The following is a 25,300-nucleotide window of genomic DNA, read 5'->3' on the forward strand; positions in this document are numbered from 1 at the left end:
TAGCCACATGGATGCTACTAGCCCAAAGATGGAAAGAAGACAAAGTCACCACAAGAGAGGAATGTCAAATTAAGCTGCTAGAATATGCCGAAATGGCAAAACTGACTGGAAAGCTCAGGAACCAAGAAGACAACAACTTCAAGAAAGAATGAGGAAAAATTACAATGTATTTAGGAGACCACTGTAAGCAGATGAAAACATTAGGTGGATTTTAGCAACACTTGTAATGTAACAAATGCAATGGATAACATGGAAAGATATAAAATATGGGTTAGGTAATGATATGCAGGTGAAAATGCTGGCAACAGGACCCATGGAGGGGAAGGTGGGAAGTCGAGGGATTCAGAGAAATCTCTACATGTGGTTATGTATTTGGTAATGTGATAACTTCTTACTTGTAAAATCAAATAAAATTTATTTCCAAAAAGAAAAAAAAAAGATTAAGCTATCAAGGATAGATCCAAGCTTAAACCACAGTAGTGGTAAAGAAAAAACCACTCCAGTTGCCCAAGAGATAAAATTGCTCATCTTAGGTTCAAAAGTTCTAATGCTCCAAAATTGTCAGCAACCAGCTCTAATCACTTGCCAATGCGATGCTTTTGATCGTGCTGGCCCTATACTATGGTCTGGTTTCCACATATATGCACAGATCACATGGTTTCTCCTGAGAACCCATAGATTAATCTGTGAAGTGACTCCACTGGAAAGCAGTGCATTTGAGGCAATTGGAAAGATTCATGGGATCCATTATACACCTACAGTAAGTCCCACAAACTGATGCAGTGGCTATAAAGTAATGGGCAGGCATGTGTGAATTGGCCCAAAGTAGTGTACTGCCTAGAATGGTAGCCTTGGCTATGTGAAAAATTGCTTAAAAGTTACACGGCACCTTGAAGACTAACACATTTGTTATGGCAGCAGCTTTCATGGACCGGAATCCATCTGAGATGTGTAGAATGCTCTCCTAAGATGCTGCAAGAGTCTTTGTTGCACACCCATACGTACTGGCAAACATATGATAATATTCCATGCAGGTGATGAATTGGACTCTAGTTCACAAAAGTTTATGCCCTAATCATTTGTTAGTCTGTAAGGAGCCCCAATACTTTGTTCTCTTTGCTGACACAGAGTAATACAGTTATCCTTCTGGAAATTGTTAGCCGTAGAGGTGACTGCATTGCACAAGGCAACGCCCTACCTCTTATCCCAAAATCTATCTCACAGGCTTGTTGTGAGAATAAAATTCCTCTCTGAGGATTGCGTTTAGCTAAATCTTACTCAGAGAAGACCCACTGAAATTAATGGACCGAAGTTAGTCGTGTCCATTAACTTCAGTGGTCTTACTCTGAAGTGGGATATGACCCTGGGATACTTGGGGGGAAAGGGAGAATGCAAATATAACAGATACCTTTGTTATCAATAAATGAATGAAATCCTGCATCTACAAGTAGGGCTGGCAAGTAGGCTCCTCCATTAAGATCTATTAAGATCCATTAAGAGGACCAGTCTTTTAAAATAAGACCTCCTGGGTAACGGATAGGCAATTTTTCTCGCTTCTTCTCTCTGTTGAACTCAAGAGCAATTGGCAAAATGTGGTGCTGCTATAAAGGCAGCAGAAAAGATAGCCCATTTATAAATAAAAAAATGCACATTTGTGGCCAGGTTCCTGGTGAAGCCACAGTTCCTGAGAGGTCCGTCTCTCCGGGTCCTGCATTAACACTGCAAATCTTGCCGTCTGGTTTTGATTCCCTCCCCCCCCTTCTCTCAGAGAGTTTTCAGGAAGTCTGGGGGAGGGACAAGGCTGTTTCTTTTTGTTATAATGGGCCCCTTTGTGGAGATGGAACAAGAGGAAAGTTCTGCCCGTCACATAGAGCATCCAGTGTGACTCTCCCCCTTTTGCTACTCCCAGGCACCAAGGTCCCTTTTGGTGCTGGAGGAGAGGAGGAGGAGGCGGGGAAAGAGAGGGAAGCTCAATTCAGGATGGAACTGCTGGTGCTGCTCAATGCCCTGGCGACTCGACTGCTTTTTGCCTTGCACTCCCTGCTTGGAGTCTGGAGAGTGACCAAAGTTATGGAGGAGCCCAAATACTGGCTGCTGGCATTGCTCAATCTCCCGCTCTGCATAGAAACAGTGCTCACACTCAAGTTTAAGCAAGGCAGAGGCTACAAATGGTAAGCAATTCTCTCCTGGTCTCTCTCTGCCTGCCTGCCTGTTGCTTTACATCTGCTTCCTATCAGAATCTTTGAACCGGGCTCTTATTAGAGCTTACAGCCTTTGTCTTCTGCAACAGTTTATCGTCCCCTCCCCCAAACTCCATCCCCAGTCCTCCAGTTTGTCCCATTCTAGTTCAATAGAGTTTCCTTCCTTCCTTCTTTCCTTCCATTCTCTCTCTCTCTCTCTCTCTCTCTCTCTCTCTCTTCTTTTGAACAAGGTTTTTCTGAATCAAACTTTCTCCTGGAAATGCAACGGAAATGCTGTGGCACTTTCTGACTCAGGTTCAGAAGCACTTGCTTGTCTTTATTGCTGGTTTGGAAGGCTAAGCAACTAAGGGGACACCGCAGCTATTTGCATTTCGCCACAGAGAGCAAGAAGGGTGGCAGATCAGGATGACCCAAAGCATGAGGCAGAGGAGAAGCATCAATGCCTGTGCTGCAGGGGGGTGGGGAGGGGGGCTTGCAAAAGAAGCAACAAGTCCAGCAAAAAAACACAAACGTGTGTGCAGACAGAAGGCTTGAGATCATTTGAGCAATAGCTTATCAGGTGGCAAGTTTATATGGGGGTCAAAGTTTTAGCAACACAGTGGATTTGTAGAATTTGGTATAAATCAGACTGTGGCTAAAATGATCCTCCCCTCCTGCTATGACATATGACTGGTATTGATCCACAGTTCCCATAGGAGTTGATTTCTTCATGTATTATAAGACACTGTGCCCCGTTGCAACAAAGGCAAGTGAGAGCCAACGGGGAAATGTAGAGTCAGCAAAATAAAGAAACGTACGGATTGCCTCCCCAGCGTTCTGTGCAACTCCAGACTTTTTCAACCAAGACACTTCCCTTGCTTTGGAAATCTTGAAGTGATTAATTGAAGAGTCGCCTTAGTGTACACTTTTGCTTGGAGCACTGTGGAGGATCCAGTGCAATTGCACCGAGCATCCTCTGTTCACTTCACAACTCAGAAAATGCAAGGAAGGCGGTCTTTCCAAATAAGCAATTACTTGGCAATGCTGCGTAGTCTAGAGAAACGGTTACATGCATTACGACATGTATGGAATGGAACTTCCAGCAGCAGATCCTTTCAGGCAGTTTAACGAACGATGGCATGGTTAAAAGAGAAAAAGGCAGTAAGATTTGTTAACAAATCTTGGCTCAGCCAAACCACACACCTAAAGCTAGCTTGTGCCAAACTGCTAACACTGTAGCAGCCTACCTTTGTGAAGGCTGGTTCTTCTTTCTTACCATGGTGAAAGGTATGGCAACTTTGCCCTCCTCTAACTTTACTGGATTTTATCTAGCAGGTCATAAGCCACAACAAGCTCCAATCTGACCTAAGGGGGAATCACACAATCACCAGTTGCTTTGTTTATGGAAATACACGTATAAATAAGCAAAAGACGGAGAGGGGCCCATTTCACACAAGCTTCCCCATCTCTTGATTTCTCAACCACAAACTATGTGAACTGGCTTATTTAAACATCTCCATGATTTCTTGAGGCAAGCAATATGAGAATACTACCTTTGGGTAGGGTTGCAAGAGAAATCTGGTTCACATTTAGAGCCAAATCTATCGAATTTCTACTTTCTGAAAGAAGATGAGAACTGAACCATAGCCATCCTTTAAAATTCACAATCATCTGTATTTTGTGATGCAGCTCTACAATGTTTCACAAAATGTGCCTATTCGTGGGAAATGTACATTAAAATGAACATATTAATGAACACAATATACAAAAATGCATTATTATTATTAAAATTCACTTGTAAAAATGTGCATGTTAGTTAAAACAGCTCACAAAATGTTTTTATTAGTAGAAATTCACAATATAGTACTGAAGAACTTTCGTAAGGATTTCATGCAGAAATACAGTGGTACCTTGGGTTAAGTACTTAATTCGTTCCGGAGGTCCGTTCTTAACCTGAAACTGTTCTTAACCCGAAGCACCACTTTAGCTAATGGGGCCTCCTGCTGCTGCCGCGCCACCGGAGCCTGATTTCTGTTCTCATCCTGAAGCAAAGTTCTTAACCTGAAGCACTTTTTCTGGGTTAGCGGAGTCTGTAACCTGAAGCGTATGTAACCTGAAGCATATGTAACCTGAGGTACCACTGTATGGAGAACTGAATTTCAGATTGGAAAAAAATGAGAAATGGATAGAACTACAATGGACAGATTCTTCCATCCCTACTTGGAGGTTTTCTTTTTTGACTATGTGATTCCTAGTCCAGTTTGCATTTTTCCTAAGCAAAGTTTTTTGTTTTCTCATTCACGCCAAAGGGGAAAACCTAGGGGTTGTGAGCCCATTAAACTGTCCTTTTTCAAGCCACAGTGAAATGTGTACAGAAGTACTTGCCAGTGATGCATTTGTCATGTCATCAGCTGATGCTTTGGCTCTCTGACTTCATTCCCCAAAAATGAAAAGAGTTTCCTATTACTTGGGTGTATCTTTGGAAACTAGCCCTGTGTTGGTTTATCAAATCCGCATGACAGACAATTGTTTGTCTGATAGAACATGCAGATCTCTCTGTCCGCTTCTGTGCACCCACGATATGGTCCTGTGATGAATTTAAGCAGAGGTGAGGAGCTGGACTGCTACTTGTGATGAGGCAGTCCCAGCTGTGAAGGCTTCACCTTGGAACTTTATGGGTCTTCTGCAGACCCTTTGCAGGATCCAAGGAGGAAACTCCTATGGGGAAGGGGAAGTTTCTGCACGGTTTTTATTATGCCAAGTTACCATTCCTATGAGCTGGGTATGCATATCGAAGGCACAAATCTCTTTGCTCACAAAAGAAAAAGGGAGACTTTCCAGTGCTGTAATTTATGCTCATTAGTGTACAGATTTTCTGCAGTTTAATCTTGAAAATATTCAGGGGTGGCCTTGAGAATCTCGGCCTACCACCCAACTCAGAAAAATCTGGAATGGCACTGCAGGACGATATCAAGGAGCTGCCTGAGCTCCTGGAAATCGTAGGCAGGATTTGGCAAGAGAACATGACTCCCAAACAGAGAAAGAGAGCAGAGTCCGTCTTGGGGATAAGGGTACGTGAGCTTCATTACCTAAGAACCCCAAAATCTGGGATCCCCTTGAAACTGGTGCCAAAGTTTTGTAATTGTTTTGTAGCAAAAACACCGCTATTTGTAGCACCCCACATGCGTTTTACCTTTACCTTTACCATACCATAGACATGCAGGCCAACTGGAGCCCATGAAACTGTCCTTCTTCAAGCCAGTTGGCCTGCATGTCTATGGTATGGTAAAAGTAAAGGTAAAGGTAAAGGTAAGGCCAACTGGCCTAAGCCAACAAGAGGCTTGTGATCCTCACCTCTTCCCTAGTGAGCCCTACCTGGGAAGTTAGTTCTTGCCTGCCTTAGCTTCCTAGAGCATACCTCCCACTGCTCCCTCTGCCTCAGAGCCCAACTTGTTCTGGCCTGAAACCAGTGGCTGTCAGACCACAACTACAACGTCCTGAAAAAGAAAGGTTTGAGGAAAACCCTGCTGTCTCTAAGAAACTGGAGAACAAGAGACAGCAGATGCGTGTAACCCCCAATCCAACAGTCTTTCTGAGAATGCCTTTTAAAGAATCTGCCATATAAATGAATGGGTACCATTCACTCATATGGGGAAAAAATAACATGCTGCACCTCAGGTACTATTTTGCTCGCAACAAAACCAGCCTGTTACAACCGAAAAGGATGCAGTATCCCTCTTTACTCTGGGTCTTCCCTCTGACATACGGGCCCCCTCTTCACCTCCGCATGCAGCATCACGACTGACCTTTCGCTAATTGCAAATAAAGATATATGCCTTTCTTATTACATAACGAAAAGGCTGGAGAGATGGTGATGAATTAGTTCTTAATGACAGACACTGCGAGGAAAGAATATAGTGCGGCTGGCCAAGAATGTTTTCTCAAGATGTCTTCTTTTGAAGAGATAGCTTGAGCCAAAGTCAGTTGGCTGAAGACAACTTCATTAGATCAGCATCAGTCCCTGGCCAGCTGGAAGAATTTTTCATACACTGAAATCCTAGTGGGGAAGCCGTCATCCAGTGCAGAGTGAGTTCCCCGCCACAATTGCTTCTCAGCTTGGACACCTGCTTTATATTGCAGCAATCAGATGGAAACAAGTTGCATGGCTTCCTTATTGAAAGGCTGGAGAGAAAATCCATTCGTAGGAACAATGATATAGTAAGTGATCAAAAAGAAAGAAGAAGAAGAAGAGGAGGAGGAGTTTGGATTTGATATCCTGCTTTATCACTACCCGAAGGAGTCTCAAAGCGGCTAACATTCTCCTTTCCTTTCCTCCCCCATAACAAACACTCTGTGAGGTGAGTGGGGCTGAGAGACTTCAGAGAAGTGTGACTATCCCAAGGTCACCCAGCAGCTGCATGTGGAGGAGCGGGGACGCGAACCCGGTTCCCCAGATTACAAATCTACCGCTCTTAACCACTACACCAATTTGGAAGTTTAGAAAAAGAGCAGCAGCCTTGATCATGATAGCAAACATAGTACAGCGGTACCTAGATTTACAACCATAATCCATTCCGGAGGTCTGTTTGTAAACCAAAACAGGTTGTAACCCAAGGCGTGCTTCCACCAATGGGGCCTCCGGGGAAAAAAATTGTTCGTTAAAATAAATAAAAATAATGGGTTGCAATTAAAAAAAAGGTTGCAAACCGGGACACACACTTCCACATTTGACGTGTTTGTAATCCAAAACGTATGCAAACCAAGATGTATGCAAACCAAGGAACCACTGTATTTTATTATTTAAGCTACCTATATACTGCTGAATTACTGTAGTTTCTAAGCAGTGGTAGAGAATTAGCATAAAGAACTTACAGTGTTGGCAGTTCAGTTTGACTGGGACTTTTCCTTCATGTATGCTAAATTGAAGATATTTTGCATATGCTGATTCAAGGCTATTTATTATGCTTCCAAAATTTGGCTGAAAAGGTTTAGTAAGGGCTGGGGTGGTGGCAGAGGGCATGGACAATGGAGGTATTATACCACAGAGAGCGGGTCTGGCTGACTTGTGGGAGCAAGGGCTAGTTCATTCATTCATAAACTTTTTCTAAAAGACTGCGTACATCCAAACATTCAAATTGCATGGCTTCCCCAGAGAATCTTGGGAACTGTAATTTACCCATCACAATTTCCAGCACCCTTAACAAACTACAGTTCCCATATGTCCGGGGGACAGGACGGGAGGGGAGGGTCGTGTGCTTTAAATGTACAGTCAGTACATAGCCTAAGGCCAGGGCAGCTCATATAGTAAATGTAAATCGAACTTGGAAAAGCATTGGGTAAACCATCAGTGCTAAAGATTACATCGGAGCAGTTAAACCCAAAATAAAACCACATCCCAAGAAAAGATTGAACCAGAAGTGCATACCAGAATTATTGTCACAGGTTTCCTGTCATATTTCTGTGTGTCAGATGATCAGTGTGGGTTGCTCTGTGGCAATACCAGTGATCCCTTTCCAGTGAAAATGAAACTCAAGTTGGTTCTGTATTCCTGGAATTCCTCACTGCTCAGAAAAATGGGGGTAAGCAGAGCAATAATGTGTTATTGTTGTTGTTGTTGTTGTTTTATGAGCCTCAGAATTGCTGCTGTTGTTGTTGTCTGAAGATGCAGCCCCAGCCACCACTTCAAAAAGTAGGGGAGTATTCAGCATACAAAACCCTCCTGAAAATCAGAGTTTCAACAAATATTTATGGGGGGGGGGGTTAAGATCATTGAGTATCGTTCAAAACAGAATGGAATCCCCCTGTTTCTTTTTCTTCCACATGGCGTCACATAATATTTATCCAACCCATCACTTAATTGTTTTGACAGAAGAAAATGATAAACTGTGCAATTCTGGCTAAGCTTGGTAAATCCAGTTTCTTTTTATTCCTTCCCAGGTTTTCCCCAGCAATATTCATCTACCTGATTAGCATAGTGCCTTCACTGTGGCTTCTGGAGCTTCATTTTGGGAGTCAGGTATTGTTCTTTCCTACAGCATATGATGACAATGGGTGGGTGTACAGGCTGGGCTGGTGAGCCAAGCTGCTTCAGGCAGCTAAATTTGGGCACCATTAAAGGGTGTGATTTGAATTTTCTACCTGAGGTATTGAAACGTCAGCCCCCAACACAGAACACTTGTATTTATATATTTATATACCCAACAAATAGCTGCGCTCGGCAAGAGGGGGCGTCATGCAGATACCATCTTACCAGGAAGTCCATTCTGTTTGATTTTGGGATCAGGCCTTTACTGTGGTGGCCCCTGTTGTTTCAAATTGCCTCCCATCACCCATCAGACTCAGGCCATCTCTGTTGTCCTTTTTGGCATCTCTTGAAGACTTTCCTCATTCGACAAGCCTTGTAGGAAGCAATTAATAAGTGAAGCGAATAAATAAATAATTTATTGATACACCGTTAAGAAACCCCATAATAATTCATGCAAATAATTAAGCTTGGATTCAGTAATACAGCCAAATAGGACTCAGCAATCCTATATGCCAGTGATGGGGATCCCATAATCCAGAAGTTCACATCTGCAGGGCAATAGGTTCCCCACTTACCTGGAAGTAAGTCCCATTGATGTGCATAGGGGTTACTTTGACTGAGCAGACATTCACAGGATTGCACTGTAAGTGATGCAAAGTAAGAGAAATTGTGCAACTGGCTCATGTTGCATTTCTTACACAGGCAACAAAAGCCAGCTTTTATTAGTTTTATTACAGAATCTGGATTACAGAATTTTTCATTTTTCATCTATTATACGCAATCATAGTTATAAGATGAAGCTATACGTGGAGCGAAGGGGAAATTTTAAATATTTCTAATAGCTTGCTAGTCTTATAGGCAGTGCATGAGAAGAAACAACTTCAGTCCCTGGTTGCAGGAGTTAACCTCCTGCTGCATGTGGAATTAATTAAGAGGGTTACCAACCCAGAAAGACATCTGTGCATAAGTGTTATGATGTCACTGAAATCACAGTCTGTCTCTTGGTAGTATGTTAGACATCGCTGAGAGATTTTCATGCACTATCACTACTTAGAATCCCATTAAACATTGCAATTTGTGCTCCATTTACATTTCTCCTTTTCTTGCTTTATTACACATGACCGACTACGATTATATTAATGTCATTTTCCTTGCTCATTGCCACGGCTCATTTACACTTGACATTCAGTACTTCAGTAAATCGCAGTATACACAGTTGCATGGCATTATATCAATGTTCGGACCAGTACATCAAGGTCACACAAACAGGAAAATTCAAGCACAACCTAATGACTGTTGATTCAGAAATAAGCTCCACAGTGTGGAATGAGGCTTATTCCTAGGCAAGTGTGCACAGAATTGCAGTCTAACAGAACAAACGTATGTACCCTTACTGGGGAGTAAGTTCTATAGAACTCAATGGGACTTATGTCCAGCTTGTGTACACACAATGCCTTTAAAACACATTTCAAACCCATGGCTTCTTCCAAAGAATCCCTACAACAGTAGTTTACTCTTTGCAAAGCTACAATTCTGAGCAGTCTAAACAAACTGCAGATCCCAGGATTCTTTGGAGGAAGTTGCATGCTTTAAATGTATGGTGTGTACACAAGCCATGCTTCTGTATAAATATCCATCGGGCTATGCTGTAAGTCATGCATGACTGAATGATATATTATAAAGCACTGTTTTAGCATATACAGTGGTACCTCGGGTTACATACGCTTCAGGTTACATATGCTTCAGGTTACAGACTCCGCTAACCCAGAAAAAGTGCTTCAGGTTAACAACTTTGCTTCAGGATGAGAACAGAAATCGTGCTCCGGCGGCGCGGCAGCAGCAGGAGGCGCCATTAGCTAAAGTGGTGCTTCGGGTTAAGAACAGTTTCAGGTTAAGTACGGACCTCCAGAACAAATTAAGTACTTAACCTGAGGTACCACTGTATTATATATTACAGTTTGTCCAGAGACCCGAAGAACACATGTAGAGAGTTGTTCAACTCTGTCCACAGGAGATCTACAGCAGAGGCAGATTTAGGGAAGTGCGGCCTAGGGGGTGCTGCAGGGCGTTGCAACTATGATGTAATAAATTGAGCAGAAAGGAAGGCAAGAGGTGGGAGAGGGAGCCACCGACTTTTGGCCTCGCACAGGGAGCTGCTGAAATTTGAAATACCGAAGTCGGCCCCTGTCTACAGTCCTTTGAAACCTGTCCCGATGCATTCAACAGCATTTAGTTTCAAATAGGTGTGCTTAGAATCGCAGACCTAGCTATATAATATATTTCTTTATGGAATGTTTTCAAGTTCAGCTGGTCTTCTCTTTTGTAAATTGTTCAGGAACCTAACATGATTAAGAAACTTGAGGAATTAAGAAATATGTTAATTCAGCAAACCTGAAGTGCATGCATCAACTGACTTCTACGAATATGTGATGTAATGAATAGCTGCCTATAGGTTGAACAGAAGAAAACAGCCAGCTATCAAAGGCATCTGAGCAAGCATCTTGTGGTCCAAGGGTGGGGACAGGCCAGATGTGCCTGCAGCTAGATTTCATCCAGCCCTTTGGTGACCTCCATCGATCAGCTGTTCAGTGGGGAGCGCCAAGGTCCAGCGATCTACTCCCAAACTCCTCTCCTTCTTCTTCTTCTTCTTCTTCTTCTTCTTCTTCTTCTTCTTCTTCTTCTTCTTCTTCTTTAGATGCATGGTTAATTTACCCAAGCCTGTTCTGAATGAAATTCTGAATTATTGTCCAGTATCTCTTATACTTAATTTTAATTTCCTGTACACCCCTCTGATATGTTATAAAGACATAGGATGCTGCAGATTTTAAAAAAAGTTTTTTACAAACTTGTTTTTTTCTGGAGAAAATGGAAGGTGAAACTTGAGTGGAGGTACTAAGAATTAAACTTATGCCTCTGTTTCCATGGGAAATAGCTTTGTTTGTGTGATTTTATATGGGTATGTGATTGTGTATGAGTCTGTGTGCATCTTAAGGATGTATGATTGTGCATAGGTCTGCTGACCCCTGAAAGTTGTCCCACCATGACAATGCAGTTGTTGACCTGAAAAGAGTTACCCACCACTGTTCTAGACATTAGTGCCCAGCCTTCACGAATGTGTAACCTTCAAGATCCCACTGATCAAAATCAGGATGCTTGTTTTTTGATCCTGAGGTCTCACAGGAGATAACTGACTCGTGCAAGAGCACAAGCCCAAAAGATGAGCATCTTCTGGTCAGTTGTCACGAGCCAGCTGTCTTATGCCAGAACACTGGACTACAAAATGGGACATTCCAGGATCCAATCAGAAGCTGGGATGGCTTCTTTAATTCCAGGATGTGCTGCTCAATTTAGGACAGTTGAGGGGTATGCAACTGGGCTGCTTTTGGTACATATGGGCCACCAGTTATCAAAGTCAATAGAGCAAGCATATTCTAAGACATCAGGCACCTATTGAGTAACATCTTTGGAAATCAAGGCAAAAATACAGTATTGTAATAGCATGCAATATTGCATGGTTGTTATTCTTGGACACTTTTCATGCTACTTTCCCCTACAAAGCCTTCTGGAAATGTATGCAGTAAAGGGGCCAAAATTGGCCAGAAAATGCTACACCTGTTTGAAAGGAAAAACAGAATTCTGTACAACACATATTAGTGGAAGCTTATATATATATATCCAGATTCTGAAAGTCTCCAGTGATGCCAGATGTTAGAAACAGGCTAAACAGAGTGTTGGGTATGGCAGTTATAGAAAAATTTACAGCTTATTGATTTCAGAAAAGTTTGAAGAATTGCTGAATCTTTCCCAGGTAAAATGGTCTTCATTTGTTTTTGATAAGGGCTTGGTTTTTCATGCATTACTGCAGGTGAGGGGGGAGTTTGGTTTATTGTAAAAATTGTGGTTTGGGATATTTCCATTGTGCATGCAAAGTCCATTTATTGTACGTTTAAAAATTCATCTGTCATATTATTAATAATAAAAAAGAAAAGGCCACGTTTTTATAACCTCATGAATGAATCAAGTCGACTGCATAACTGGGAGAGAGCAAGAGAGATGAATAATAAGCCTCTCATTTCAATAAAATAAAGCAGTTGCTTTAAGTTCTCTTCAAGTATGGAAGGCTCTCCCATGTTGGAGTGGGTCTGTGCTGGTGAGGCTGCAGGTTTGAGCTAGCCCCATGCCACACACAACTATACTTGTACATAGAGGTTTCTCTTCAGATGTTCCCACTCAGCACAGGAACTTCCTGGGGCAGGCTAACTTGGCAGCACAACCTCACTCCTTCTATCTACGAGAATTCTCCTCCCTGAGTAACATCTGAAGAGGGCCAAACAGTTCAGTATTATCTTGCAGTGCACTTTGTTAACGGTAGCCAGGCTTGCACACCACACTAACCCAAACCATGGTTTAACATCAACATGTGAGTGTGCAGACTCCGAAAGATGAATCTGCAACCTCTTTGGTCCTTTTTTTGCTGCCACGTTGCGCTGAGCAAAGCCATGGTTTTGCAGGCTATCCAAATGGGACTTGTGGTTAAGCTCTCTCCTCAGCAGCAGTTGGCAGGGCTGAGCAGGATGGTTAGTAAGGCGAGAGCTTAACCATATCTTCAGATGACACAGTGAGGCAAAAATTGGCTCAGCTCAGTGTGACACAGCAGTCAAAAGGCCAGAGAGGAGCAAAGTGGTTGCAAACCTCTCCCAGAGCCCACATGCTTACACATTCTCTATAAGCTGAGATTCACTTAGGGTGATGTGCAAACCAGGCCATTATGTACACAGCTGTGATTATATATATATATATATATAATCTCAGATTGTAAAACATGTTCCAAGCAGTAACTAGCAATTATAAGGACTGCTTTGTTTCTGGTAAAGCAATTGCAGTCTTGACTTCATTCCAAGTGTTTCGTTGCATAGCCATGGGAGAACTGCATGGCATTAAATGTGTGTGTATGTGTGCAAGTAAGATGCAGGTTTTTTTAAACAGCCAGATTGCATGAATAGGTTTTTAAGGATGCAAATCCGCACCAATGGGGAATTTTCTTCCAAGGCGAACACTAGCTTTAGAGGAGGAATTTTCCTCACGACTGTAACAGGAGATGAATTGGTTAATTTCTTTCTTCATGTTTGTTCTGATGCTGTTAGTTGTCAGGTTTTTTTCCTTTTTAAAAATGTACTTTAAATGCAAAGACACATTTAATGCCAAAACTAGTTTGAGGTCCACAATGACTACAACTTTCCTTATATGTGGCTAAAACAAAAGGCAGTTCCAGAGAACCGGAGACTCCTTCCAACAACACAATTGACACTCGTTATCTCTGGAGTTTACAAGCAAAGCAAATATAAAAGATGTATTGTAATTCCCTCTTGACATGAGAATGTGCACTGAAATTGCAGCTTACCTTTGACCCTGTCGTAGCAGAAAATCTCAGTCTGCTGGCAGCAGTTCTAAATATATACGGAAATAAAGGGGAGATTAAATTAAATGTTGCTTTGTTAAAAACCTAACCATGGCACATTTTTGAGGATACAAGGAGAGACCTTCATGCCTCAAAATGCCTGTTTTGACTTGAAAACGAAGTCTGAGTGCAGAGAGAGAGAGAGAGAGAAAAATCAAATAATCTTCTTCCTGAAACAAGATCAAAATGTCTACATGGTCAGGTGTACTTTCACAAACCTGTTTGAAGCTGATCAGCAGATGCAGGTATCAAAGTATTTGAGAATCACAGAATTACATTCATTCAGAGATAGATAGATGATAGATAGATAGATAGATAGATGATAGATAGATAGATAGATTAAGAGAGAGAGAGAGAGAGGCAGGCAGGCAGGCAGGCAGGCAGGCAGAGAGACAGAAAGGCAGATGGGAGAGTATCTTTGCTCAACCCAAGGTGGTATAGCAGGTGTCATGCCTGCCCAATCCTAGTCCCTGGCTCCCCTTAAAGCCTTGGCTGTTATCAGGGGTGCCAATTTGAATAAAATATTGTGGGGGGGGGGAGGTAAGCCCTGCCCCGCATAATCAATCACAAGACATGGCACATGACCACCATTTGAATGGCAATGTCCATCAACTTTGGGGGAGGGACCCCTCAAATATTTTATGGGGGTGGGGCTGAACAGACCCTAGGAGTTGGCTCCTATGTATGAGAGGATTCACAGTCTTTTAATATACGAAATATGGGGCCTCCAGTGCCCTAACTTCACTCATCCATTGCATTCAGTTTACAATCTAATCTGTGTTTAGTAAAGTGGTGTGAGGTACACCTGTGAGTAGCTGAATGAAATTTCAGGTTTCCAGCTGAAAACCAATGGATACTTTGGCAAAATAAAACAACTCAGTATGCAGCATTCAGAGGGTTCATATATTACATCATTAATCTTTACAACCACCTTGTAAATCTGATCAGTATTTATTATCCCGTTATTGCAGATGAGGAGTAGAGACTGAGGCTTGCTTAAGGTTATCCTAATGAATCTATGGCAGAAGGGAGATTTGAACCGGAAACTTCTTGGTCACAACTTAACAGCCCAAAGTTCTGCACGTTTAAGCAGAAGCAAAGGCCTCCAATACTCAATGGGTCTTGCTTCTGGAAAAGTGTGCATAGGATTGCAGCCTAAGTCTCTCAGCTTTTGACATCTGCCTTACTTCCAAAGCATACTGCATGCAAATGTGAAAGGGTGAGAGAGATAAGAGACATACTTCTGCTCTTCCTTGGAAGAAATGTAAGAGGAACAAAATATTCTGTTGCTTGCAACTCAGTCAAAAATTCCAGAATGAGCTTCTTATTGGCCTGAAATGAGAGATTGTTAGGAAGATAGGTTTTAATAATAATAATTTATTATTTCTACCCAGCCCATCTGGCTTGGTTTCTCCAGCCACTCTTTAAAAAACCTCATCCAGTTTTCCACTTTAGATGTTTTTAATGGTCTCCTCCAGTTAAATAATGAACAAGTCAATGAGAGTCAAATTCAGTTTTCAACCACACATCCTTTTTTTGGTGCAGAAGGATTGCTGCCCTGCATTCAAATGATTTTTAAGGTTTACCTCCCTTGCCTTTCCTCACAATCTTTATGCAATAAAAAATATTGTTTGTCAGTTGCTGTTCTGAAGATATTCACAGGGGCCCTTCTTACATCATGTCTGTGCCAAATGAGCTCCTTCCTGCCTGTAATCTGAGAAGCCTGGAGGGAGGAGGAGCCTATGCTGTTGCTCCTCCCACCCCAGTGTGGATCATTTCGAAACTGGGACAATGCTGCCATTTGGACTCTTTCCACATGTTCTGGGGTTTCTCATGTTACCTGAACAGTGTAGGAGGGTCCACACATTACAGCAGTGTTAAGCAATATGGGTTATTTTAATTAATGTCTATACAGAATTAGAGACTGATTTATCTCCTGAATTGAATTTTTATTGCAGGCTTGCCATAATGAATCGGATATGCGGCCATTCACTCCAAAATATGAACCCGCTTATCAAAGCAAGGCCATAGATGGTCCCATAATAGGAACGGTAAGCAGGGTCTCATGAAATGACAGCATCTACTTAATTCTTGAAATGTTGGTGTCTGAACTATCTTGAATTCTACTACTGCGAACTGTGTTGTATTATCAGTTGTGAGGTCTTCTAAGACACCTACTTTTAAAAGAGTGTCCTTAAGTTGTGCAATGACGCTGTGGCAGATAATGTCACACAAATGCAATATCTCAAGGGTTTAGTATTACAAGAATGAGCCAAACCTCCCCTTGAAGTCACATGCTCATCCTCTGGTACAACCCTAAAGAGACCATGCTTCCACTTCTTTTTAGATTAATCACAGTTTATAGTGATTCAACTATGGTTAATCTTAACTCCAGTTAGTGAAAACAAGCCAGCTTCATAAACAATGGTTTGAAGTACTGTATGCTTGTTTCCACTAATTATTGTCCAGATGTTTTGGGACTACAATTCCCATCATCCCTGACCACTGGTCCTGTTAGCTAGAGAAGATGGGAGTTATAGTCCCAAAACATCTGGAGGGCCAAGTTTGGCCATGCCTGGTCTAGGGTTTCCCCCCTTCAACATTTGTGGCAATAACAATACAGCTTCCTCTCATTATTAATCCATTTCTAGGTTTAGCAAATTACTTCCTTGGCATTATCAAGACACTATCTATAATATGTAGTGTGTATCAAAGTTGGCTAGGCTGGTTCTTATATCTGTCCTTATAGCCCTCTTTAGCCAAGATGATTGTAATTAGAAATGTCACTGGCTTCTTTGCACCCCCCCCTTCCCCCAGCACAAAGAAGTAAATTCTTTACTTTGTGGTGAGGTGAAAGCAATCAAATATCTCTTTCCATTCAAGCCATATTACAGAATGACTAATGCCGAAAGCATTTGTCCAGAAAACTGGGTCATTTCAAGGATTGTGAACCACAAACCTCTGGCACCAAGTCAAGAAGTGCTGCCAGGATGCATATCCCTTTATAGCCCTCAAATGTCCACAAATGCAGTGAATGAGCCAAAAGTGGCTAGGAGCAGATTCTGCCCCTGCACACTAAAAACCATGTTTCCTATGGGTATCTTCCTATGTGTATCTTCCTATCTGGGAGCGGCCACTGAACTGGAAGCGGCTGCCAAGAACCCATAACACCGGTCTTGAAAGACCTACATTGGCTCCCAGTATGTTTCCGAGCACAATTCAAAGTGTTGGTGCTGACCTTTAAAGCCCTAAACGGCCTCGGTCCAGTATACCTGAAGGAGTGTCTCCACCCCCATCGTTCTGCCCAGACACTGAAGTCCAGCGCCGAGGGCCTTCTAGCGGTTCCCTTGCTGCGAGAAGCCAAGTTACAGGGAACCAGGCAGAGGGCCTTCTCAGTAGTGTCACCCGCCCTATGGAACGCCCTCCCACCAGATGTCAAAGAGAAAAACAACTACCAGACTTTTAGAAGACATCTGAAGGCAGCCCTGTTTAGGGAAGCTTTTAATGTTTAACAGATTATTGTTTTTTAATGTTTTGTTGGAAGCTGCCCAGAGTGGCTGGGGAAACCCAGCCAGATGGGCAGGGTCTAAATGATAATAATAATAATAATAATAATAATAATAATAATAATAATAATAATAATTTAGGCAGAGCTCCACACGATCAGGAACCCTGAAAAAGCAGGATTAGGAATATAGGAAGCTGATTTGTACTAAGGCAGGTCACTGGTCCTTGGCAAGATAGGAGCTGTAGTCCTAAAATTTCTGGAGGGCTACTCTTAGTGATGGAGCAAATGTCAAGTTCTATTCCTGGGATTTCAGCATCACTGAGAAAGACCCCCAACCTGAGACCTTAAGCAGCCATTCTTGGTCAGAGCAGATGATACTGGGGTAGCTGGGCCTATGGACTTCATGCAACTGTCAAAAGCCAGTCCATCTTACATTCAGATTGTCATGAGGCCAGGGCGACATGAACTGATCTCATCTTCCACACCTACCATGCACTGAACAGTCATGTGAATTGGCCTCTAGTGGCAGAACACCGCCAAGCTCCCTTTGGGTAGCTTTTGCTGAATGTTCAGATGAGTCCAACATATTGGGTTTTTTAGAAGTGCTGAAAACCATCTGTCCTGGTTCAGGTATAGGGATGAGGAAGAAATCTGATCCAGTTCACATTTAAAGGCAAACCTACCTAATTGGCACAATATTGGAAATGAAACACAGCCGTCCTTCAAAATTTGCACTTCATCGAATTTTGCAAGTTCCTGAGCCAAGTAATTTGTACATACTCCCCAAGGAACCCAGGGTGGCAAAAAGACTCACAATTTACAAACAGAAATATTCTAAATGAGTTAAAACTTTCTAAAAGCAATTACAGTTGAAAACATTCTTAAAGCAGTTACAACCAAAAACCTTGTTCCATCCAGTGATATCAGGGTTAGTTGTGCATCTAAATGCATCTATTAATAAAAATAGCATATTAAAGGCATCATTATTTGGGGAAATTTCTTTACAAAAATGTATATTTTAGGCAAAATTGCATACAAAAGTAGTATGTATTCACACTAAAATACTGGTATTTGGGGGGAGGATTTAAAATGTGGAGATGTGGAGAATTGTAATTAAGATTGGACTAATGAGAAATGGAGAGAGACAGGAATTGACCAAATCACGCATCCCTACTCCTGTATCTGTTCATATTTCCCACAGTTCCTATGTTGATTCTTATTTTTATGGCTCTTTGCAACAGGCCATAGAATTTGTCAACACAATCTCCGCTGTGTGCGAGTCAGTTTGGATGCTTGGTCTCCACCAGACCTTTCTACTGCTGCTTATCATTGGGAGATGGCTTCTTCCCATTGGGGGTGAAATCACCCGGGACCAGTTGTCGCAGCTCCTTCTTATGTTTGTGGGTACTGCAGCAGACATACTTGAATTCACTAGTGAGACCATGGAAATTGAGAACGTAAGGTAGGTAATTTGCTAGAACACCCATTATTTTGGAGGCCTTGGTCATGTCAGTCCCTGAAGAACTTCACCAGAAAAGTCTAGATGTTCTTCGGATAAATAGGAAGATGCAATTTTTGTCCAAGTAGGATTGTGAATTTAAGAACTGCAGTGTTCGGTATCACTTTGCAAATGAAAGGCATCCAGCAAAATAACAATAAAAGAAAGTTAGGCATTCCTGAGTTCTACTGAATAGCAGTGCTACAAAAGCTAATCTCAACTGACTTGTTCCTTTGCTTTCAATGGGATTTAGCTGTAGCTCATTTATTGCGGTGTGAGATTTCAGAGGCAATGCCTACATTACTAGGTGCATGGAGTGATAACACAGATAGTGTATTTCTCTATCTTGCTGCCCATTTACCTATGTTAGACTAATGCAACATCTGCATTACATAGAGATTCAGTCATTAGCTCCTGATCAGTACCTGCAGACAGCAGAAGTGGGAACGGGGGAATACTGTAGCACACAACAATGACATCTGCAAAGGGTAATGGAACAAACTTCTTTCCTGTTGATTAAGTATGAATGGCTCTTAGACACGGCGTCTTTCTGCCTTTTTCAGCAGTACTGCTTCTAAGCAAAATGTCTCATTCCAGAATTGCTGAATTACAATGGTTTACAGCATTCCGGATTCAGCAAATATCTGAAATTAGGCAAATGGAAACGTTCACATGTGAATGCTGTCAATCCCAGAGAAATGTTACAAAGATAAGGAATCTCAGGGGTGCACCCGTCATAGACAGTGAATGTTGATAGCCACTTACTGCCAGCACTCACTCACGGATTTCCCAAAGCAGGAATCAATTTTTAGGCATACACAAAACATATTTGGGTTTGGCAATATTTGCATGCAGTAATTCTCCTGATTTTGAACATTCACTGTAACATGCATAATAGCACTTCCAAGCAGTAATCAGCTGCTACATCATTGTCTAATGTATAGGCTGGCTCAAGGACACATTCAAGACAGGGAGAGTTTGGGGCACTAGTTAAAAATACTATTTCACAGTTGGGTATTTGATACTACGTATTTGAAACTGCTGCTAGTATCTCTCTAAGATAGCTACAGAACTAATTTAATTGCTGTTATATCCTTGTTTCATTTGTTATTTGATTGTTGTCTCTGTTGTCCTTTTGGTTTTGCACTTTATTGCATTTTTGTTGCTTAATAAAAGGGGAGGGGTGCAAATATTTTAATAAATTGCAACAGACACTACATGTGCCTCTAGGACTGAGATGCCCCAGTGTAAGGGAAAATGCAAAACAAAGCAGCTCCCAAGAGCTTGCTGATAGCTCAATTCTAAGCAAGTCTAATCAGAAGCAAGCCCCGTTTAATTCAACGAAACTTACTTCTGAGCAGACATGCATAGGAGTCTGCTATAAGAGACCATTAGGGGAATTATACCTTTGTTCAGGAATCCCAGGCCCTGACCTATATAGAACATGCTTTGTCCCCTGCACATACCACTGACTGCCTTATCACCACCTCACAAGTTCCCCATATCCAATTAGTTTCTGAGCTGTATTTTCACTTTGCACTAGGCAGGAGGATACAGGCCAGAAGCTGGATGCTGCCCATAGGATATTATTTGGTCATTCCTCATCCTGAGATTCTGAGCACAATGGTCTGGGAGACATTACTGTAACCATGCCAGAATGCCATAATAAATTCACAAATGCCAATCAAACTCTTGGGCTGCAGTTTTGCTAATGGGTCCTGCCAACACACACGGAAGCTTGGATTTATTTATTTTTTTAAAAAACCTTAATTGGATGTCTTGTTTTCAGGCTGGATTGTTTTATAGTATGTTTTGGTTAATAACTGGGGAAATTTGGTCTTTGGTCTTGTAAAATATCCTTAACATTATTTCTATACCTGGATTGGATTCCATGAATTTTCACACTACAGTGGTACCTCGGGTTACAGACCCTTCAGGTTACAGACGCTTCAGGTTACAGACTCTGCTAACCCAGAAATAGTACCTCAGGTTAAGAACTTTGCTTCAAGGTGAGAACAGAAATCGTGTGGCGGTGGCGCAGCGGCAGCAGGAAGCCCCATTAGCTAAAGTGGTGCTTCAGGTTAAGAACAGTTTCAGGTTAAGAATGGACCTCCAGAACGAATTAAGTTCTTAACCCGAGGTACCACTGTATTGAGGGGTCCTAAGAAGTTCTCAGCCCCATGAGCTGGACTTGGTTGCATTTTAATATGATGGCATTCCATATACTTTGGAGGGATTGCTTTTTAAGTATATGTCATTCATTTTTGTTCATTTTAGGACCAACCGCACTGTCGTGTATGCAATCCTAGCCGTATGGACTTGGAGCATGCTGCAGTTCCCCCTGGATCTTGCGGGTGAGTGACAGTAACAAATTCCAAGGATTTAACTCAAGAGGGGGTTATTCTACATGCCACTAAATAAAGAAAAAACCCTCACCACTGAAACCTTGATTAGCAAGGACTAACTTCCCCCACCAGAAGCTTATGCCACTCTGACTTCCTTAAACGTAACATAAGCCAATGGGAACAACTGCCTTCTTGTCTCGTGAAAAGTGCTGGGTTGCTGGCATCTGTCTAAAGCCCTTTACAAGAAGCAATCACTTAGCTGATATGGCAAAGTTCACATGCGACACTAAAGTGGATTTCTGCAGATCCCAGAAGTAGTCTCTACACTGGCATTCACATGTGAAATGTAACATGGGAGTGAAAGCATACCTGTAGTTCTACACTGTAGATAGCAAATTGCGGAAGTTGCCACACCTGAGATCATAAACTGCTGGCTCATGTAATCTCACTTCTGTGAATGAAAGCTTTGGATGCAGGAGAAATTCAATTCAGTTCTCATTTAAAGGTGAACCAACCTAATTCACACTTCCAAAACAATACACTAGTTGTAACTCTGCCGCCCTTAAAAATTCACACTTCTCTGAATTTTCCAATCAGTTCTCCAGTTTTGAAAAATAATAACAATATATTAGTGCAAACAAAATACTAAAAATCATTTTATTAGGTAACCTAGCTTTGCAAAAATGTGTATATTAAGCAAAATTGCATGCAAGCTTAGTCAGAAAATTTGCCTGAAAATGCCGGTGAACGATCATGAGGACTTCATATGATGCTTCACTTGATGTTACTGTAATAATAACAATGGTCTTCCTTGTTTGTAGTGCAACATGTTGGCTGCGGTCGCCCAGGCTCCTCAAAGAGGGTCTTCAGTTTGCTTCTTTGCAGATACAGTGCAGACCTATGGAACATTGGCATCAGCTTGTTCATTCAAGATGGCCCTTTCCTCGTGGTGCGCTTGATACTGATGGGCTATTTCCAAGTCATTAACCAGATGCTGGTCTTTTTCACAGCTAAGAATATCTTAATTGTGATGCTACAACTATACCGTCTAATAGTGTTATCATTAGACTTCCACGCCTCCCTTCGGAATCGGCCAAACAGCCGGAAAGGAGGAGTTGGCTGTTGCCCATGTGAGCCCAACACTATCAGCCTTCCACCCAGCAACTGTGATACCGATGAAAGGGAGCGTCCTTCAGTTGCTCTGGAGGATTCTTCATCAGTCACCGTTGACGGCCTGTGAGCTCAGATCTCCTTTTCATGATGTTCAGTCATTTCCTCCCTTGGCTACATAGAAAGGGGACTGGCATATCAGAGGCAGTCTGATATATTTCCTGTCCGCTTCAAGATGAATATTTGATTCTCGGAAGCAAGAGGAAGTGTTGGAGCAGCAAACTTGCTTGAATGGAAATGTTGCAATCCTACTGATTTAAGTAGGCAGGCACTAAATCCACAGTATATTTATTTAATGGGATTTAAATAGAGGTAGTTTTTCAGAACTTAAAGAAAATGTGATGTGTTGGAGTACTTAGCTATTGACTCTTAAAGACACTGAGCTATCAGAATATTTGCCTATAGTATGGTAGAGAAACTATTTACCTCTCTGGGGAATCACTTCAACTGTGACAACGGCATGCAAGAGTTTATGAATGAAATAACACATCCCTTCCGCTCATCTGATGTAAGAACATTATACAGTCAATGAATGCAAGAACTGTTTTAGTATTATGCCTCTCTTGACTAGATCAATAATAATGGTGGTGTTTACCCCATGTAGGAATGTGAAAAGAGCATGCAGTTCTTTCTTTCAGATACAGCCAAGCAAGACATTTCCCCCCAAACCTTGCTCAGCATTTCATCAACATTATGCCTGGTTTAACCCCACAGCAAATTCACTTCCTTGAAGGATTTTATAGCAGTTGTTTTATACAAAGGTACCGGTACTTGTCCTTTTCACAATATCAGGTCATTTTAGGAGACCACCAATCTGTGATAGCTTTTACCTTCTCAATATGGTTCCAACTGCTGGGCAATCAATAAGAGTCAATTATTTTTTATGGACAGTCTGCATGAAAACTGATGATAGAAACGCCAGATGTTGAAGTTATCTAGTGCATATCTGGTTCTCTGTGAGCATTGTGTGAATTTCCCTCAGGATCTAGTCAACAAATGAAATTGTGAAAAGTTGTTTTCACATATCCTCAGACTTTGAAAAGAAATGCTGAATTAGCAAATGGATTATATGAATGAAGTGGGGTGGAATATTCAGTACTGTAATCACTGTTGTAAAGGTTGCATGCTTACATATTTTTATTTTTTGACAAATGTTTGCAAAGAAAAAAATAAATAAATGTCCAGATAACACAGACATTTCCCCCTGCTCAAGGTACTCCCAAATCCACATTTGTCTAGATATTGTGAAGTGGGGGAGGGGGGCTTGCAAAGGGTCATCAGCTGATAGAAGAGAGTGGTGTTTCGCTTCACCCATGCTGGGTTATTGTTTTTTGCAAAGCCCCTTCCACAGCTGAGTTTGCTTCTGGTTTGGTGCCACAGGTTCCCCATCTCTGTTATACAGGATGGTTGTAAAAAATGACATTTTGTGCTGAGTCATGTTAGGCTTATTTGAGTGAGATTCCAGAATTGCTTCCTTCCAGTCAGCTGCCTCAGAGGGAAGGTAGCTCTGTGGTGTATCTGGAATTATTAACAACAGCAATTTTGAGGGTTGCATTTCCTCCAGTCACTGGATAATGCTATCCCACTTGGCTTGAATTGACTTCTTTACCTAGTACACGACCTAAAATTATATCTCCAGCTTTGCTCATATAAAAACGGCAGTGTTTGTCATTACTTCTGCTCTTTACCTAACAAGGAACCTGTGTTTTTCACTTAAGGAAAGGCTGGAGACAGAGTAACTGCTGGATTTTTACATTTACAAAAATGGGGGGGGGGTGTCAGCCACTGAGTGCTTCTTGGAGCCTAAAAGTAAATCCTTTGTGGTTTAAAAGCAGACCAGCTTCCATGTTAAGTTAGAAAAATAAAGAACAACACTATTGCAAAGGTTTGCTGAGATGATTGTTTAAAACACTTTGAACATTCAAATAGAAAAGGTGTATTAAAACACGTTTATCCTGATTTTCACCATGTTGGTATCAGTGGCTTACAACAATAAAGTAGACAATATGCAAAATTTAAAACATAAATTAAACCCCCATAATTTAAAACCTCAAGGCTTCCTAACTTTTTTTTAAAAAAAGTGAAACATCTGAGAAGCATTTGGAGTGCAATGGCCTCCTGAAATAAATAAGTTTTGACCAGGTGTTTGAAACTCTGTGGGGACTAAGTATATACAATGCAGGTATGCTGCTAATATTCCTGCATGCACAGGAAAAAACCATGCTGCTGTTTCTTCCCAGTCATGAAGGCAATGGTCATGAGATGGTTAATGCTTGGGCTTTCTCGTTTTCAATATACTTTGGAGTCAAGGGGAACCTGGGTGACTTTAAAGGGCTAGCATGCAATGAACACAATGAAGTGGCTGCTTCTAATATTTTATCCTCTGGCTCAAAAAAGACAGAGCTCTTAAGCCTTTAAATTTTTTGACTATGGTATAATGTCTGCTTTTTACCTCTTTTTTGTTTGTATTGATAAGAATTCCATAAAGCTAGTATGCAGAAGAGATTTGGCAATTATTTTTAACACTTTCCCACAGATCTTTTGCAAATAAAGCACAGGTACTTCTGTTTACTACCCGACAAACCACATTATTAGCCCATTTCATGGACAGGTCCACACAATAAGTAACACATGGCCAGAACTGGACTTGGGGCATTCTAGTGCAAATATAAAATAATTGCCTTTAAGTCAATGTTTTTGTTTAAACACAGGACAAATTTGGACGGTAATTTGCTCCACAGAAATGAATGTGGAAAGATTTCATGTTCATCAAATACTGAGGACTCAAGAGAAACTGCATAAAATGGTCTGGAATGCAAAAAATGAACTCTGGGACCTGGGGTCAACTGGCCTAGGCCAACTGGTAAGGTAAAGGTACCCCTGACTGTTAGATCCAGTCGTGGACGACTCTGGGGTTGCACGCTCATCTCGCTCTATTAGCAGAGAGAACCGGCATTTGTCCACAGACAGCTTCCAGGTCACGTGGCCAGCATGACTAAGCCGCTTCTGGCAAACCAGAGCAGCGCATGGAAACGCCATTTACCTTCCCGCTGGAGTGGTACCTATGTATCTACTTGCACTTTGACGTGCTTTCGAACTGCTAGGTGGGCAGAAGC

General features: G+C 41.7%; 1 protein-coding gene across 1 annotated transcript; it reads left to right on the forward strand.

Annotated features, from left to right (window-relative positions):
- The first annotated feature begins 1,813 nt into the window (after positions 1-1,813).
- On the forward strand, positions 1,814-23,379 carry TMEM26 (transmembrane protein 26). The gene is made up of 6 exons (XM_083614493.1): positions 1,814-2,171; positions 8,118-8,196; positions 15,622-15,714; positions 18,413-18,633; positions 20,947-21,023; positions 21,836-23,379. Exons 1-6 carry the CDS (start codon positions 1,981-1,983, stop codon positions 22,252-22,254), a joined length of 1,080 nt encoding a protein of 359 aa, XP_083470619.1. The 5' UTR covers positions 1,814-1,980; the 3' UTR covers positions 22,255-23,379.
- The last annotated feature ends 1,921 nt before the right edge of the window (positions 23,380-25,300 follow it).

This window comes from Podarcis filfolensis (genome assembly GCF_964270895.1).
Source record: "Podarcis filfolensis genome assembly, chromosome: 5".
NCBI classification, from domain to species: domain Eukaryota; kingdom Metazoa; phylum Chordata; class Lepidosauria; order Squamata; family Lacertidae; genus Podarcis; species Podarcis filfolensis.

Coding starts and splice junctions, on each gene's coding strand:
- TMEM26 (XM_083614493.1), top strand. CDS start 1,981: ATGGAACTGCTGGTGCTGCTCAATGCCCTGGCGACTCGACTGCTTTTT. Junction 18,634..20,946: donor ATGGAAATTGAGAACGTAAG/GTAGGTAATTTG, acceptor TGTTCATTTTAG/GACCAACCGCACTGTCGTGT. Junction 21,024..21,835: donor GTTCCCCCTGGATCTTGCGG/GTGAGTGACAGT, acceptor CCTTGTTTGTAG/TGCAACATGTTGGCTGCGGT.